The 17,593-nt window shown below is 40.2% G+C and overlaps 1 protein-coding gene across 1 annotated transcript in view; it reads left to right on the forward strand.

Moving 5' to 3' along the window:
- Positions 1-1,895, forward strand: part of LOC145395395 (uncharacterized) — a 13,877-nt gene extending 11,982 nt beyond the window's left edge. The window contains exon 3 of the mRNA XM_080269000.1: positions 1,432-1,895. Coding sequence (XP_080125126.1) covers positions 1,432-1,895 — 464 coding nt within the window. The remainder of the gene's footprint in view (positions 1-1,431) is intronic.
- Positions 1,896-17,593: the final 15,698 nt, after the last annotated feature.

Here is a 17,593-nt window from a genome sequence, read left to right on the forward strand (position 1 = left end):
AAAAATGTAATGAAATAAGATTAAATAAGAAATAAATTGAAAATAAATGACAAGAAATAAATATATGATAAAACTATAAATATGACGAGATTTGAATTAATTAAAATGAATAATAAACTCATAAATAAATACAATAATAATGACAATAGATAAAAACAAATAAAAAAAAAGATTAATAAAACAATAACAGTATAATGATGGCTAAAAATAATTAAAAATAAATAAGAATATAAATAATAATAATAATAATAATAAAAATAATAATCACAATAAATGAAAATAAAAAATACAATAACAACAAATTAAAAAAAAAAATAATGACAAAAATAAAAATAAATAAAAATAATAATGACAAAAATAATAAAAAATTATAAAAATAAAAATAAATAAAAATAATAATGACAAAAATAATAATAAAAAATGACAAAAATAAAAATAAATAAAAAATAATAATGACAAAAATATTAATTAAAAATGACAAAAATAAAAATAAATAATAAATAATGACAAAAATAATAATAAAAAATGATAAAAATAAAAATAAATAAAAAATAATGACAAAAATAATAATAAAAAATGACAAAAATAATAAATAAAAAATAATAATGACAAAAATAATAAAAAATGATAAAAATAAAAATAAATAAAAAATAATAATGACAAAAATAATAATAAAAAATGACAAATATAAAAATAAATAAAAATAATAATGACAAAAATAATAAAATATGACAAAAATAATAAATAAAAATAATAATGACAAAAATAATAATAAAAAATGACAAAAATAAATAAAAATAATAATGACAAAAATAATAATAAAAACTACCTTTAAAAAAAATAATAATGATAAAAATAATAATAGATAAAAAATACTATAAATAAAAAAATAATAAGAATAATGACAATAAAGATAAAATTAATAATACTATAAATAATTAAATAAAAATAATAAATAATAATAATAATAATAATAAAGTCTCCCTTATCCAGGTATGAAAGATTTACCTCTTGCAATTGCACGGTGTTGCAGGTGTGGGTGAGGGTGTGTCCATTGCTGGGTTTTATTGCACATTTTATTGCAGTATGTTGGTCATCACGCCAAAAATACACATTGTTCTCTTAATTGTAGGTCTCTCTCTCTCTCTCTCTCTATCTATCTATCTATCTATCTATCTATCTATCTCACATTCTATAATTGGTCAACTAAATTTATTGTTTGTATTATGGAATCTCTCTCTCTCTCTCTCTTACAGTTTATGATTTGTCAGCTTAATTATTAGCCTGTGTTACGGAATTTCTCTCTCTCTCTCTCTCTCTCTCTCTCTCTCTCTCTAATATCTTTTATCTTTCAGACCCTGGCCGTTCTCTCTCTCATGGTGCTGGCCGCTGCAATTATGGCCACTCCTGAACCTGGCTACCATCGTGGACATGGTGGGGGACATGGCGGGTATGGTGGTGGACATGGTGGCGGGTATGGTGGTGGTCACGGTGGCTATGGTGGCGGACATGGTGGTGGCTATGGTGGCGGACATGGTGGTGGCTATGGTGGGGGACATGGCGGCTATGGTGGTGGACATGGTGGTGGCTATGGTGGCGGCCATGGTGGTGGATATGGTGGCGGACATGGCGGCTATGGTGGTGGACATGGTGGTGGCTATGGTGGTGGACATGGTGGTGGCTATGGTGGTGGTCATGGTGGTGGCTATGGTGGTGGTCATGGTGGCTATGGTGGTGGTCACGGTGGTGGCTATGGTGGCGGACATGGTGGCCATGGTGGTGGCTATGGTGGTGGACATGGCGGCTATGGTGGGGGCCACGGCGGCGGCTATGGTGGCGGACATGGTGGTGGCTATGGAGGTGGACATGGTGGCGGCAAGGGCTATGGAGGTTAAGGTGAGAGTTAAATAATAATAATAATAATAATAGTAATAATAATAATAATAATAATAATAATAATAATAATAGTGTTGAGAAATGGGATTGTGCTGGAGAATTCGTGACATTTCTACGTGTCAGAGTTGCCATTTATCCTGCTGTTTTTGAGCGATTTTTTTGGTAAGTTGTACATTAATTTTTGTGCTCTTTTTCTCAATAATGTTTTACTTACGAGATTGCCTGTTAAATTATGTAATTCAATTTAAGTTTGTATCTAAATAATATAATGTTATGTAATGTAAGTAAACTCTGGCATGTTTTGGATGTCTCCGAATTGGTAACGGTTGTAACTGTCACTCTCTCTGGAGTACATGAGAACTGTGAGGCGTAGAGTTCTCCAGAATATAGGAAGCTTATATAAGGATGGGGAAGAGACTAGAGCTGTTTCAGTCAGTTTTCAATTAAGTTTGAGTGTAGTTCAGTGTCAGTGCAGTTAGTGAATTTAGTATTTCTTCGGTGCTTGTGAAAACAGTGCAGTGTAGTTCGCAAGCATAGTGTAATTACCTGTAGTGAAGATTGTATCCTCGGTGCTTGTGAAAATAGAGAAGAGAAGATGGCAAGCATTAAGTGTAATAATCTGGAAAATAAGGACAGTGAACTTAAGAAGCCAGTGTTTATTTACAACGCCTGTGCCTCTCTGTGCTGTTGTACACTGAAAGGCTGCCTCTAGGAAGAACAAATCACTGAGCAAACTCCTTCCTATACTGAACTACTGCTGTTGGAGCCTGTGGCAGTGTGGGACGGGGACGTAACGATACAGTAGTAATACTCGTTGTAGTAGTGGTGGTATAGTAATAGTAGTAATAGTAGTAGCAGTAATGCCCAGGCTGAGACGAGTGAGACTGACCACTAAAGGCAGAAAGACATAATGACACAGATAAGCAAAGAGCGAGAGACAAGACAAAAGAACCAGCTGCAGCACAAAATTGAACATCTAACACCAGACCAGTGCAGAAGAGTTGAAATGGCACAGGAGGTTGGGGCATCGAACTGGCTGACAACCCTGCCTCTCAAGGTAAAAGGCTTGCACTTCAACAAACAAGAATTTATTGATGCCATAGCCTTGAGATATGGGTGGCCAATAGAGAACCTGCCTCAACACTGTGCCTGTGGCACTGTCTTTGATGCAAACCATGCAATGGTTTGCAAGAAAGGAAGCTTTGTGTGAATTCGACACAATGAAGTACGCGACTTCACTGCCAAACTGCTGCAGGAAATATGCCATGATGTCACCACAGAGGTAGCTCTGCTACCCCTGGACAGCGAGCACTTCACCCACAGAACAGCAAACACATCAAATGATGCAAGAGTGAATGTCAGTGCTCCAGGTTTGTGGACACGTGGGCAGAGGAATTTCTTCAACATTAGGATATTTGATCCCACGGCAGCATGTCATCGTGAACTGTGTCTCGAGGCTGCACACAAGGAATGAACAAGAAAAAAGCAGAAACTAACAAGAAAGGATCCAACACGTGGACCCTTTAGTTCACAACATCAGGAGGGATGGGTCCAGAGGCAGTGAGATTCTACTCAAGACTGGCAGAGGTTCTTTCTGAGAAGTGTGAACTGCACAGTTCTGTTATGGCCTGGATGAGATGTCGACTGTCCTCCCTGGTGAGGTCTGCTCTGCTATGTCTCAGGGGCACAAGATCATCAGCCCTCAGGCCTGTCTCTCTGGCGGGTATGGATTACGAAGCTACAGTGGTCGAGTCGCATAGACCAGCCACTCCAATAGTTTAATGTCTTTATTAACAATGTTTATAAAAATAAACTAATAAATGTAGTAGCAGATGGTTGGTCAGCACAGCCGTTGGCGTGCTTGGGGCCAACGGATTGTAATATGAGGGTTAGTGTTAACCTATTATTATTATTATCATTATTATTATTATTATTTACAATATATTAATACCACCTAATCTCTCGCCTCTTCCACAGATAAGGAGAGCAACCTTGACAAGACCAATTTTCGAAAACAAATAAAATATCAAAAATATCTATGTATCTCTATTTCCTTACTATATATAGATTAATTAACACACCCACTAATAAATTTAATAATAAAGAATAATTAAGCATCTTTATTAAACCGACTAGGCTAAAAAAAAAAATTACACAGAGACAAGTAATTGCGGAAAATCACATCTATACTCCTTCACCTCAACTTGGCCCAGATTTTCGTCCATTTGCAGCTTATTTCACGTAGCTCAGTGACAGAAAAAGACAATACTACGGCTCTTCATCCCTTCCATAGCACTTCTTTATGACTAGTATCATATGTAGGTCATATTTATAAGGGATGTTAAGGTACACCATGCATAATAAATCGCTAAGGAAGAGGTGTTAGGATGCGTCTTATGACACATGAAAAGACCTTCATTCCTTGTACTAGTAGTAGTAGCAGTAATAATAATAATAATAATAATAATAATAATCCATCCAACCATCCGTCATCCAATCCTACGTTGCCCCATGAGGAGCGTAGGAGGCCGGGGCTAGGCAAGTTGGTCCTGACATTTACAGCAAGATGAGAGTGACCAGCCTCACATATTTTAATAATAATAATAATAATAAAAATAATAATAATAATAATAATAATCTATCTACCTATCTATTGCCAGACGCCTTAATCCGGTAGGGGGTGGCCAAAAACAAATCGCCTGCACGTCGCCCAGTCCCCCGCCATTTCACTGCCCTGCTCCCAACTCACATCCCCCTCTCTCATATACCTCTCCACTCCATCCCTCCATCTCATCCTCGACCTCCCTCTCCCTCTTCCCCCCTCCACCTCACTCACATACTCTCCTCGTCAGTCTTTCACCCTCCATCCTCTCCACATGGCCAAACCACCTCAGTGTGTTCCTCATAACGCTTCCTATCACATCCACATCCACACCACAACGCTCCTTTATATCGTCATTTGTCAGCCTGTCTCTCCATGTGACTCCACAGGCTCCTCTTAAATAACTCATTTCCATAATAATAATAATAATAATAATAATAATAGTAGTAGTAGTGGTAGTAGTAGTAGTAGTTGCGTGTACCATTCAGTCAGCGTTATCAGTGTCTATCCTGCATCACTTATTCATTTCCTACTCCCACTGCCACACCCACGCCCACACCCGCAAACTGAGCCACCCCCACAAGATATCAGGTGAGTGGGGCGCTATGTATGACCTGTATTCTCCCTAACACCTCTTCCTTAGCGATTTATTTTTGGATATGGCTGGTTAATTTCCTTTTGCACGTAACCTATGCAGAGTATGGCGATGTTAGACATACAATACGGAGATGGGCAGTAAGGTGTAATAGGCAAAATAAATCGCTTAGGAAAAGGTGTTAGGGAGCTTCACAAACGTAGTAAATGGTAACTTTTTATGGGTTAATAAAAGAAATTATTTTTTATATATTTATTTGTATTGGAATTGTGTGTGTGTGTGTGTGTGTGTGGGAGAGAGAGAGAGAGAGAGAGAGAGAGAGAGAGAGAGAGAGAGAGAGAGAGAGAGAGAGAGAGAGGTGGTCCATGAAGGAAAGGAGAGAATGACTCGACAAACTGCACACCGTGACAAAATTCTCTCTCTCTCTCTCTCTCTCTCTCTCTCTCTCTCTCTCTCTCTCTCTCTCTCTCTCTCTCTCTCAGATGTGTATGTATATGTGTGTGTGTGTTTTTTGTCTGTGTTTTTCGTATGTATGTGTATGTTTGTGTATGTGTATTTTTGAGTATGTATGTGTGTTTTTCCGTGTCTTTATGTATGTATGTATGTAGGTAGGTAGGTATATGTATGTATGTACTGTTTGTATGTATGTATGTATGTGTGTAAATAGCGGTTCTTACACACACACACACACACACACACACACACACACACACACACACACACACACACACACAGATTAGCGCTTTCCCTCGCCTCAGTGGTAACCTGTAAACGAAAAATAAATTGGTTATTATTATTTATCATTTAATTATAGGAAAATTTTAAATCATTTATTTTTTCATTTTTGTTAATTTATAGGCACCTTTTTTGGCAACTTTTTTTTGGCAACTTTTTTTGGCAACTTTTTTTTGGCAACTTTTTTTGGCAATTTTTTTTTGGCAACTTTTTTTGGCAACTTTTTTTGGCAACTTTTTTTGGCAACTTTTTTTGGCAATTTTTTTTGGCAACTTTTTTTGGCAACTTTTTTTTGGCAACTTTTTTTGGCAACTTTTTTTTGGCAACTTTTTTTGGCAATTTTTTTTTGGCAACTTTTTTTGGCAATTTTTTTTTGGCAACTTTTTTTGGCAACTTTTTTTGGCAACTTTTTTTGGCAACTTTTTTTGGCAATTTTTTTTTTTGTCAACTTTATATAGGCAACTTTTTTTTTTAGCAACTTTCTATAGGCAAATTTATATAGGCAACTTTTATTGGCAACTTTATATAGGCAACTTATTTTGGCAACTTTTTTTTGGCAACTTTTTTTGGCAACTTTATATAGGCAACTTATTTTGGCAACTTTTTTTGGCAACTTTTTTTTTGGCAACCTTTTATGACAACTTTTTTTGGGCAACTTTTTTGGGCAACTTTTTTTTGGCAACTTTTTTTTGGCAACTTTATATAGGTAACTTATTTTGGCAACTTTTTTTTGGCAACCTTTTATGACAACTTTTTTTGGCAACTTTTTTTTTTTGGCAACCTTTTATGACAACTTTTTTTGGCAACTTTTTTTTTGGTAAGTTTTTGGCAACTTTTTTTGGCAACTTTTTTTTTGGCAACCTTTTATGACAACTTTTTTTGGCAACTTTTTTTGGCAACTTTTTTTGGCAACCTTTTATGACAACTTTTTTTTGGCAACTTTTTTTTTTGGTAAGTTTTTGGCAACTTTTTTTTGGCAACTTTTTTTTTTGGCAACTTTTTTTTGGCAACTTTTTTTTGGCAACTTTTTTTGGCAACTTTTTTTGGCAACTTTTTTTGGCAACTTTTTTTTGGCAATTTTTACCCATTTTTGGATTTTTTACACATTTTTATATAACTTTTTAAAATTTCATACAATCTTTTACACATTGTTTTATTATTTTTCTTTTAATTTTGATTTTTACGAATTTTCAAACTAATTATTATAGATATTTTTAAGCATTTTTAAATCAATTATTTTACTTATAGAATTACTTAAGCATTTTCTATTATTTTTTTTATATATAGATTTTTTTTTTTACGTAAGGACATTTTTTGAAATTTTGGGGTAAGTCTGCATACATATACAAACTGGTTTTTCGAATACTTACCACCATAGCCACCATGACCATGTCCGTAGCCGCCACCATGTCCTTTCCCATAGCCACCATGTCCGTAGCCGCCACCATGTCCCTTCCCATAGCCACCATGTCCGTAGCCGCCACCATGTCCCTTCCCATAGCCACCATGTCCGTAGCCGCCACCATGTCCCTTCCCATAGCCACCATGTCCGTAGCCGCCACCATGTCCCTTCCCATAGCCACCATGTCCGTAGCCTCCACCATGCCCTTTTCCATAGCCACCATGTCCTTTACCATAGCCTCCATGTCCCTTTCCATATCCTCCACCATGCCCGTGGCCTCCACCATGTCCTTTTCCATAGCCACCATGTCCTTTCCCATAACCATAGCCTGGGTCTGCCATGGCCACGGCTGCCAACCCAACCATCACCAACACGGCGACCACTGCCACACGCTGGGGGAAATGGTGTGGTTAGTGGTGGTGGTGGTGGTGGTGGTAGTAGTAGTAGTAGTAGTAGTAGTAATAATAATAATAATAATAATAATAATAATAATAGCTTTAAGCCTTCACCTTGAGGTCAAGGTCACTGATCTTGTGCATGTCACCTTAGGTCATCACAGTCTATAAGTCCACCAAGTTTGCTGCTGCAGCTTTAAGCCTTCACCTTGAGGTCAAGGTCACTGATCTTGTGCAGGTCACCTTAGGTCATCACAGTCTATAAGTCCACCAAGTTTGCTGCTGCAGCTTTAAGCCTTCACCTTGAGGTCAAGGTCACTGATCTTGTGCAGGTCACCTTAGGTCATCACAGTCTATAAGTCCACCAAGTTTGCTGCTGCAGCTTTAAGCCTTCAGGGAAAATTAGCTGACATCCGGAATAGCGGCAAAAGTGCCAATTTTTGACCCTAGGCGATCTCAGAGAATACTCCAGCGATTGGCACCAGACTCCTTTCCGCACTGCGTCCGCCTTAAGGCTGTATTGTAGGCAAATGTCAGCTGGCCAGCTTAAGCGGTTCTTGAGTCAGCGTGGCTGACTCCCTTGTCTGTTGTGGACAATATCCGCAGATCCGGTGCACCAAGTGCCGCCATATTTGGCCAAAAGAAGCGACACCTGGCCCACTGAGTTGACACAGTGGCAAGGCTCTGGGCCAAATGGCCGCTGAAATATCACAGTTTTAATATAAATCATAATAATAATATAGACAATAATAATAAAACTTCCCACAGAGATGAGGGAAGCTTTAATAACAAAAATAACAATCCTCGGGTGCCCATGACTCACCTCACTAAACACAAACATCAGGTGTTAAATGGAATAAAATAATCGACTTGTCCCGACCATAAAGGGATAGGTGGTTGATGGTACTGACACTCTTAAGCTCTATCTATCTATCTATCTATCTATCTACCTTCATCCAACAAGAACTACGATGCTCTAAATCTGAATTATAATAATGTACAAGGATCAATAACAAACTAATCCTTCCATATCCTTACCATCTCAAAAAATAGATAGATAAACAGATAGATAGATGGATGGGCAGGTAGATAGAGATAGATAATGATATAGATAGACAGGCAGATAGATAAATTGACTGATAGATAGATACGCAGATAGTAATAGATAAATGCAGATAGGCAGATAGATAAATAGACAAAGATATAGATAGATAGATAGATAGATTGATAGAGGCAGGTAGACAGGTGGATAGATAGACAAAGATATAGAGACTGACAGGAAGAGATAGATAAATAGATAGATAGACAGGAAAGAAGACGGATAGATAGACAAAGACATAGACAGAGATACTGAAAGATAGACAGATAGATGGATAGACAGATTTCCTTGCTATATATTTCTCGCCGAGACTGACGAGGAGAGTCTATGTGAGTGGGGTGGAAGGGGAGAGAGGGAGGGAAGGCCAAGGATGAGATGCGGGGATGGAGTGGAGAGGTATATGAGAGAGGAGGGGTGTGAATTGGGAGCAGGGCAGTGAAATGGCGGGGGACAGGGTGACGTGGAGGCGATTTGTTTGTGGCCACCCCGTATAAGGGATCAAGGCGTCTGGCTATAGACGGATATTTCTCACCATTTTGAGGGGGGAGTGATAACAAAGAGGGCAATCGTAGTACTGACACGTCCCTGTTACCATCTCCCCTATATATATACTGTAGGGGCAGGGCGTTTCCATGGCAACTACGCAACCAAAACAATGACGTCACGCTGGATTAGGCCGTAACACCACACTTCAGCGACTGTAGCAAATGGCACCTCTTGGACATTTACCGTTTCACCTCTGTTAACGCGTAAGGGAACGGACCATCGACTCCCTTGCGTCTGTTCCTTAGCGATTTAGTTTTGGACGTGAGGACCTAAAGGAAAAGTAATGACTGCCCATTTTTTTTTAAATGCAAGAAAGAAGGAACCTAAGGCCTGGAGTCCGCAAATTGTTCCCTCCAAGAAAAAACAAAAACATAACAGAGACAAATTCAAGATCCGTTCATTTCGAGATGCCTGGACACATTGCATTTGAAAGACTGGAGGTCATAGACAGAAGGAATACAGACAGAGGAAGACAGTTCCAGAGTTGACCTGTTGCATACATGAAGGACTGGGAGCAGCGGTTAACTCCTGCATTACAGAACTGGACTGAGAAGGGATGAGAGTTTGTTGCTAGACGGGTACTACACGCCTGTCCTTTGGTACAGTCGTGATCATCAATAATTACCCATCCTTCAGTGCCCCGTGCCTCAGGCTGGCTCCTTTATGCGCGGCAAGTCACAGTGAAGTAAGAGGGGCTGAGAGGGAGGGGCCAGAGAGAGAAGGGAAGGGGGGTGGGGGGACGAGTGATGGTGCGGGGGTGGGGTAAGGGAGGGGTGAGGGAGGAGAGGGGGGTAGGTAGGGGAGGAAGAATGGAAAGCGATGTGGTGGTCATGTCATTTCCGCATTTTCTTTCATTCAGGGCATGATGTAAAGGAGTTACTATTCGGTGGATAAAGGTGCATTACACCTTGTATAGCGGCGCCGGATAACAAGCCTTAGATAGGTGGTGATATCAAGGACTGGCTCGTGAGAGAAATATCCTGACGTGACAGATCAAACATTAGTGCCGAGCCAGATAGTTGTGTTTATCCCTGTATCTTGACTTCGGACGCACAATGGAATCTGGATGGCTTTAACTTCCATACTGTTTATATAAGAAACATCCTCTACTCTTACATGTAATGAAATTTTGGATGTAAATACTGTGCCACATGCAACATTTGACGCGGCTGAGTCCACAGTAAATATGGTCATCCTCTTGCTGTACACTCCCTCTGTAGTCACATGATGGTGACTGATGAAACAAAATCCTACCCACACTCCCATAAAATATCTAGGTCCTTCTTTAGCGACACCGTTCAAGCCAAAGCAACCAGGAATGCCTTAGTAAGTAGTCCAGTGGCTTCCTGCTTCAGTAACCTCTTGCAGGCTTCGCGGCACCGGGGAAACACTGTTGTCGATGGTTTGCTGGTTTCCTCTGAACAGCTCCTACTCGTCTTTAGTGCGCTGGAGGTGGCGGGCCCGTGTCCTCTCGTTCTCTGGCTTCCACGCGTTGACAGTCTGGTCCCACACAGTCTCGCTGGCTCCGTACTACTGTTTAATCTGTCACGCCAGTATATTTCTCTCACGAGCCAGTCCTTGATATCACCACCTATGTGAAGCTTGTTATCTGACGCCGCTATACAAGGCGTAATGCAGCTTTATCTGCCGAATAGTAACTCCTTTGTATGACGCTCTGAATGAAAGAAAATAGTAACGTTATGTAGCCACAACATTGCATTTCATTCTCACTCCCCTACCTACCCTCCCTCCACTCCCTCACCCCCTCACCATCACTCGTCCCCCCACCCACCTTCCCTTCTCTCTCTAGCCCCTCTTACTCCAGTGACTTGCCGCGCATAAAGGAGCCAGCCTGAGGCACGGGGTACAGGAGAATAGGTGATTATATATGTCCACGACTGTACGTTATTTATGCAGAGTATGGCAATATAGGAAGGAGTATCAGAATAGGGCAGTATGGTATATCGAAATAAATCGCTTAGGAAAAGGTGTTAGGGAGATTACGGGGTTCCATTCTTTCTCTCCTGTTGACTGTTGCTCTGTTTGACTGCGTGACTGTTAGCTGCTGATGACTCCACGATAGAAAGTTTGGTAAACAGTAATGAGTTGATGGTTCGTGTGTGTGTGTGTGTGTGTGTGTGTGTGTGTGTGTGTGTGTGTGTGTGTGTGTGTGTGTGTAGGCATAAAGATGGTTAGATGATGTTGCTGCTTAACCAAAGTCTATTTGATCAACCAGACCCGTCGACCACATGTAAGCCGGTGGTTATGTGGGGCCTTCCTACAGGTACAGTACAGTACATACACCGTGTAGGGATCCGGCGCCCCCTTGTGATAGATAGATAGATAGATAGACAGATAGATATATAGACAGATAGATAGTTGGATAGATGGATAGATAGACAGATAGAATGATAGGTAGATAGATAGATTTATACATTGATCATGCTTACATTAAATCAGTAATTACATTAGACACGCCTCACCAGAATCCCTTCATCTGTTTTTTTATTAATCTGCAAATTGTGGTGGTAGGTGGTGCATCATCCACTCACTTGATGTAGTGCTGCCTACTTCTTCCTTCACCTGTATCATTCTTTTTCTGTGTCTGTCCTCTTCCTATTTCTCACCATCATCCACTCACTTGATGTAGTGCTGCCTACTTCTTCCTTCACCTTTATCATTCATTTTCTGTGTCTGCCCTCCTCTCTTCCTATTTCTCACCATCATCCACTCACTTGATATAGTGCTGCCTACTTCTTCCTTCATCTTTATCATTCATTTTCTGTGTCTTTCCTCCTCTCCTCCTATTTCTCACCATCATCCACTCACTTGATGTAGTGCTGCCTACTTCTTCCTTCACCTTTATCATTCTTTTTCTGTGCCTGTCCTCCTCTCTTCCTATTTCTCCCATCTTTCCTGTCACTTCTTATTGCTTTTCTTTCCTTTACAGGTGGCTTTACATTGAGTGACAAGCCTAATGGTTTCCTGTAAGCCAGGAAACCATTTACAACGCTGGGTGGTAACCATATAACCAAACCGTACGTGTTCCCTACGTGTCAACAAGTGGGTTGGTGGAGGGTTAGTGCCCCTCCCTGTAAAACAACTAACTCAAAGACAAACGGCCACCCCTTATGGGATTATGGCGTCTGGCTGTAGATAGATAGACAGACAGATAGACAGAGAGATATTATGGCGGAGTTTAATATTATCATCATCATCATCATCATCATCAGGCACGTTAATAAACACGATAAAAAAATAAAAAAAAAAAATTGATATGGATGTATGCGTGGGAACTTTCACCTCACACCATAAGACCATCTGGCGTGTCCATCATCATCATCATCATCATCACCATCATCATCATCATCATCATCACCATCATCATCATCATCATCATCATCATCATCATCATCATCATCACCATAATCATCATCATCATCATCATCACCATCATCATCATCATCATCACCATCATCATCACCATCATCATCATCATCATCATCATCACCATCACAATCATCACCCTCAACATCACCATCATCACCATCACTACCACCACCTCCATGACCACCACCATCATCATCATCATCATCATCATCATCATCATCACCATTATCATCATCATCATCATCATCATCATCATCATCACCATAATCATCATCATCATCACCACCGTCATCATCACCATCATCATTACTATATCCTTTTTCTTTGGCCTGGTGGTAGGTGATGGCAAGTATCATCCACTCATTCGATGTAGTGCTACCTATTTCTTCATCATGATCATTCAGTTTCCAGCCACGTTTCTTACTCTCCCTTCGACTTCAGGTGACACTACACTGAGTGACAAGCCAAATGGTTTCCCGTAACCTAGAAACCCATTTACGACGCTGGGTGGTAACCATATAATCAATTAAATAGGTGATGTGGCCTACTATAGTGCTGCTAACTGAGAGAGAGAGAGAGAGAGAGAGAGGGAGAGAGAGAGAGAGAGAGAGAGAGAGCACCGCACCTTGTCACGCTTGGTAGGTCACGCACACACTAAACAGCTTACCATCGCACCCACCCACCGCATGACCCTATTTCCTGACAGGCCGGATTAAAACTAGCTCTCTCTCTCTAATTCACTTTTCTCCTGCCTTGAAAGCTGTGGGATTTATGAGTTTGTTGTTACTGGTTTATTATTATTATTATTATTATTATTATTATTATTATTATTACTACTACTACCGTATTATTATTATTATTATTATTATTATTATTATTATTATTATACATCCATTATCATGTCACTTCCTCTCTCTCTCATCATCATCATCATCACCACCACCATCACCATCAACCGAAATTCTGAACTACATGATTTAAACCTCATATGAAAATTATGGTAGAGAGAGAGAGAGAGAGAGAGAGAGAGAGAGAGAGAGAGAGTCATTAGACCGAACTAAGCACGCAATACTCTCTTTTTCCTTCCCTCCCCCCTCCAACTTTTTCTCTCTCTACCGCCTCCTTCTCCCCAATTTCTCTCTCTCTCTCTCTCTCTCTCTCTCTCTCTCTCTCTCTCTCTCTCTCTCTCTCTCTCTCTCTCTCCAGCCAGAGGGAATGGAGAGTGTTCACTGGCTCAAGATTTCGTAATGCCTCTACTTATGCGATTAATTCTGGCCATTACGCCGAGAGAGAGAGAGAGAGAGAGAGAGAGAGAGAGAGAGAGAGAGACCCCACCCTGTCATCCTTGGTGTAATAAAATAAGCAAACAGTGTGTGATAAAGAAAATAAATCGCTAAGGAACAGGTGTTTGGGCGATTTATTTTGAATGCTTATCTTGCCATTATGATACTACTGGCCTACTTCTCTCTCTCTCTCTCTCTCTCTCTCTCTCTCTCTCTCTCTCTCTCTCTCTCTTATTATTATTATAGTAGTAGTAGTAGTAGTAGTGGTAGTAGTAGCAGTAGTAGTAGTAGTAGTAGTAGTAGTAGTAGTAGTAATATAGCAGTAGTGGTAGTAGTGGTAGTAGTAGTAGTAGTGGTAGTAGTAGTAATGCAGTGGTTGTAATGGTAGTAGTAGTAGTAATATAGTAGTAGTAGCAGTAATAATAGTAGTAGTAGTAGTGATAGTGGTAGTAGTGATAGTGGTAGTAGTGGTGGTAGTACTAGTAGTCATAGTAGTAGTAGTAGTAATAGTAATATTGTAGTAGTAGTAATAATAATAGTAGTAGTAGTAATAGTGGTGGTAGTACTAGTAGTGATAGTAGTAGTAGTAGTAATAGTAATATAGTAGTAGGTGTAGTAGTAGTAGTATTTCTATTCACTTACGCTACCCTTCAACGCAAGACCCAACACTACAGAACACCTTCGCCGAGAGCCAAGCATGAAGGTACATTTGAGTTAAGAGGGGCAGTGAAACGCAAATGGAAGAAATATATATTATAATGCCTACCAGTACAAAGAAACCATCACTACATATAATAGAAAAAAATGCAGAAAAACATATAGTACATACATTAGACTTTGATCATCCACTCACTTGATGTAGTGCTTCCTACTTCTTCCTTCCCCTTTGTCATTCTTTTTCTGTGTCTGTCCTCTCTTCCTGTTTCTCCCATCTTTCCTGTCACTTCTTATTATTCTGCTTTTCTTTTCAGGTGGCTTTACATTGAGTGACAAGCACCAGGAAGCCATTTACAACGCTGGGTGGTAACCATATAACCAACCCATATGTTCCCTACTTGTCAACAAGTGGGTTGGTGGAGGGTTAGTGCCCCTCCCCGTAAAAAAACTAACTCAAAGACAAACGGCCACTCCTTACGGGACTATGGCGTCTGGCTATAGATAGATAGATAGATAGATAGATAATTTGATTGACAGATAGATAGATAGACAGACAGACAAAGAGATAGATCGTTAGAAATATACGCAAAATAGTATATAACTTAGACACCCCTTCATTTATATGCAGTTTTCTGTTACGGTGGCCTCGCATTCCATTTTCTTTCTATCCTTTTTATACAGACAGGTTTTAATATCAGTTATAGTACTAAAGTAGCATTCAATCAATTATTTTAGTTTTTAATCTCTAGTTACATAGATACAATAACTTTCAAAGGACCAATGGTTACAAAATCCACGGTTACAGTGCCGTAATATCACTCTGCTTCTTAAAATTCTAGTCATATCATTTTCGAGGCCTAACATCGAACATACAACTCTTAGGGAATGCTGTTATTATACCAAGTAACTCAATAGGCTAAAAAATAATAATGTATTTCCAGTATATTCTTGTTACAGTTCTATGTCACTAACAAGCTCAGAAATCAGTAGATAATGTATTCAATTAACTTCACGCATTTTACTAACCATGCAGTTATAGTACTGAGTTAAATCTGGAAATGACTTTAATATTATGCGGTGTCGTGGTAGGTGGTGGCGACCATCACCCACTCACTTGATGTAGTGCTGCCTGCTTCTTCCTTAGCCTTTATCATTCTTTCTCTGTGCCTGCCCTCCTCTCTTCCTATTTCTCCCATCTTTCCTGTCACTTCTTATTGCTTTTCTTTCCTTTTCAGGTGGCTTTACATTGAGTGACAAGCCAAATAGTTTCCTGTAAGCCAAGAAACCATTTACAACGCTGGGTAGTAACCACATAGCCAACCCGTACGTGCTCCCTATGTGTCAACAGGTGGGTTGGTGGAGGGTTAGTGCCCCTCCCCGTAAAACAAATAACTCAAAGTCAAATGGCCACCCCTTACGGGATTATGGCGTCTGGCAATAGATAGATAGATAGTACTGAATAACCTTGAGATCAGGGTCAAGGTCATTCATACTATGCAAATCAGGTTCACTCATGACTCACTACATTTCTGTCAAGTTTGGTTAAAATCAGCCAAATACTTTCCGATTTAGCGCTTTCAGGCATGAGGCGGCAATTTTGACTTTCTTCAATATCTGAGAAAGTAATTGTTGGATCTCATTATCAATACCCAGGTGCACTAGTATATGTTAACCACTACACACTGCAACAATACCCAGGTGCACTAGTATACACCACTACACACTGCAACAATACCCAGGTGCACTAGTATACACCACTACACACTGCAACAATACCCAGGTGCTGCACTAGTATACACCACTACACACTGCAACAATACCCAGCTGCACTAGTATACACCACTACATACTGCAACAATACCCAGGTGCTGCACTAGCATACACCACTACACACTGCAACAATACCCAGGTGCTGCACTAGTATACACCACTACACACTGCAACAATACCCAGGTGCACTAGTATACACCACTACACATTGCAACAATACCCAGGTGCACCAGTATACACCACTACACACTGCAACAATACCCAGCTGCACTAGTATACACCACTACACACTGCAACAATACCCAGCCGCTGCACTAGTATACACCACTACACACTGCAACAATACCCAGCCGCTGCACTAGTATACATCACTACACACTGCAACAATACCCAGCCGCTGCACTAGTATACACCACTACACACTGCAACAATACCCAGGTGCACTAGTATACACCACTACATACTGCAACAATACCCAGGTGCACTAGTATACACCACTACACACTGCAACAATACCCAGCTGCTGCACTAGTATACACCACTACACACTGCAACAATACCCAGCTGCTGCACTAGTATACACCACTACACACTGCAACAATACCCAGCTGCTGCACTAGTATACATCACTACACACTGCAACAATACCCAGGTGCACTAGTATACACCACTACACACTGCAACAATACCCAGCTGCTGCACTAGTATACATCACTACACACTGCAACAATACCCAGGTGCACTAGTATACATCACTACACACTGCAACAATACCCAGGTGCACTAGTATACACCACTACACACTGCAACAATACCCAGCCGCTGCACTAGTATACACCACTACACACTGCAACAATACCCAGCTGCTGCACTAGTATACACCACTACATACTGCAACAATACCCAGGTGCACCAGTATACACCACTACACACTGCAACAATACCCAGCTGCTGCACTAGTATACATCACTACACACTGCAACAATACCCAGCTGCTGCACTAGTATATGTTGACCACTACACACTGCAACATTCGCAAAGCAATCCATTCAGCAGCTCTGGCTACGCTGGGAAGCAAAAACTGAAAAATACCAGAGGGTGCTGGTGCGGCAGTAGTGCTAGGAAAAAAGAAAAAAGTAAATGAGCCAAAAGCCTGCAGTCTGAAAATTTCGAGCCTCTATCTCGAAGGGTCTCGGCATGCCAGCCTTCTAGATCTCCCCCCC

Source organism: Coenobita brevimanus, chromosome 31 (assembly GCF_032717465.1).
Source record: "Coenobita brevimanus isolate Jiangsu-jjx chromosome 31, ASM3271746v2, whole genome shotgun sequence".
NCBI classification, from domain to species: domain Eukaryota; kingdom Metazoa; phylum Arthropoda; class Malacostraca; order Decapoda; family Coenobitidae; genus Coenobita; species Coenobita brevimanus.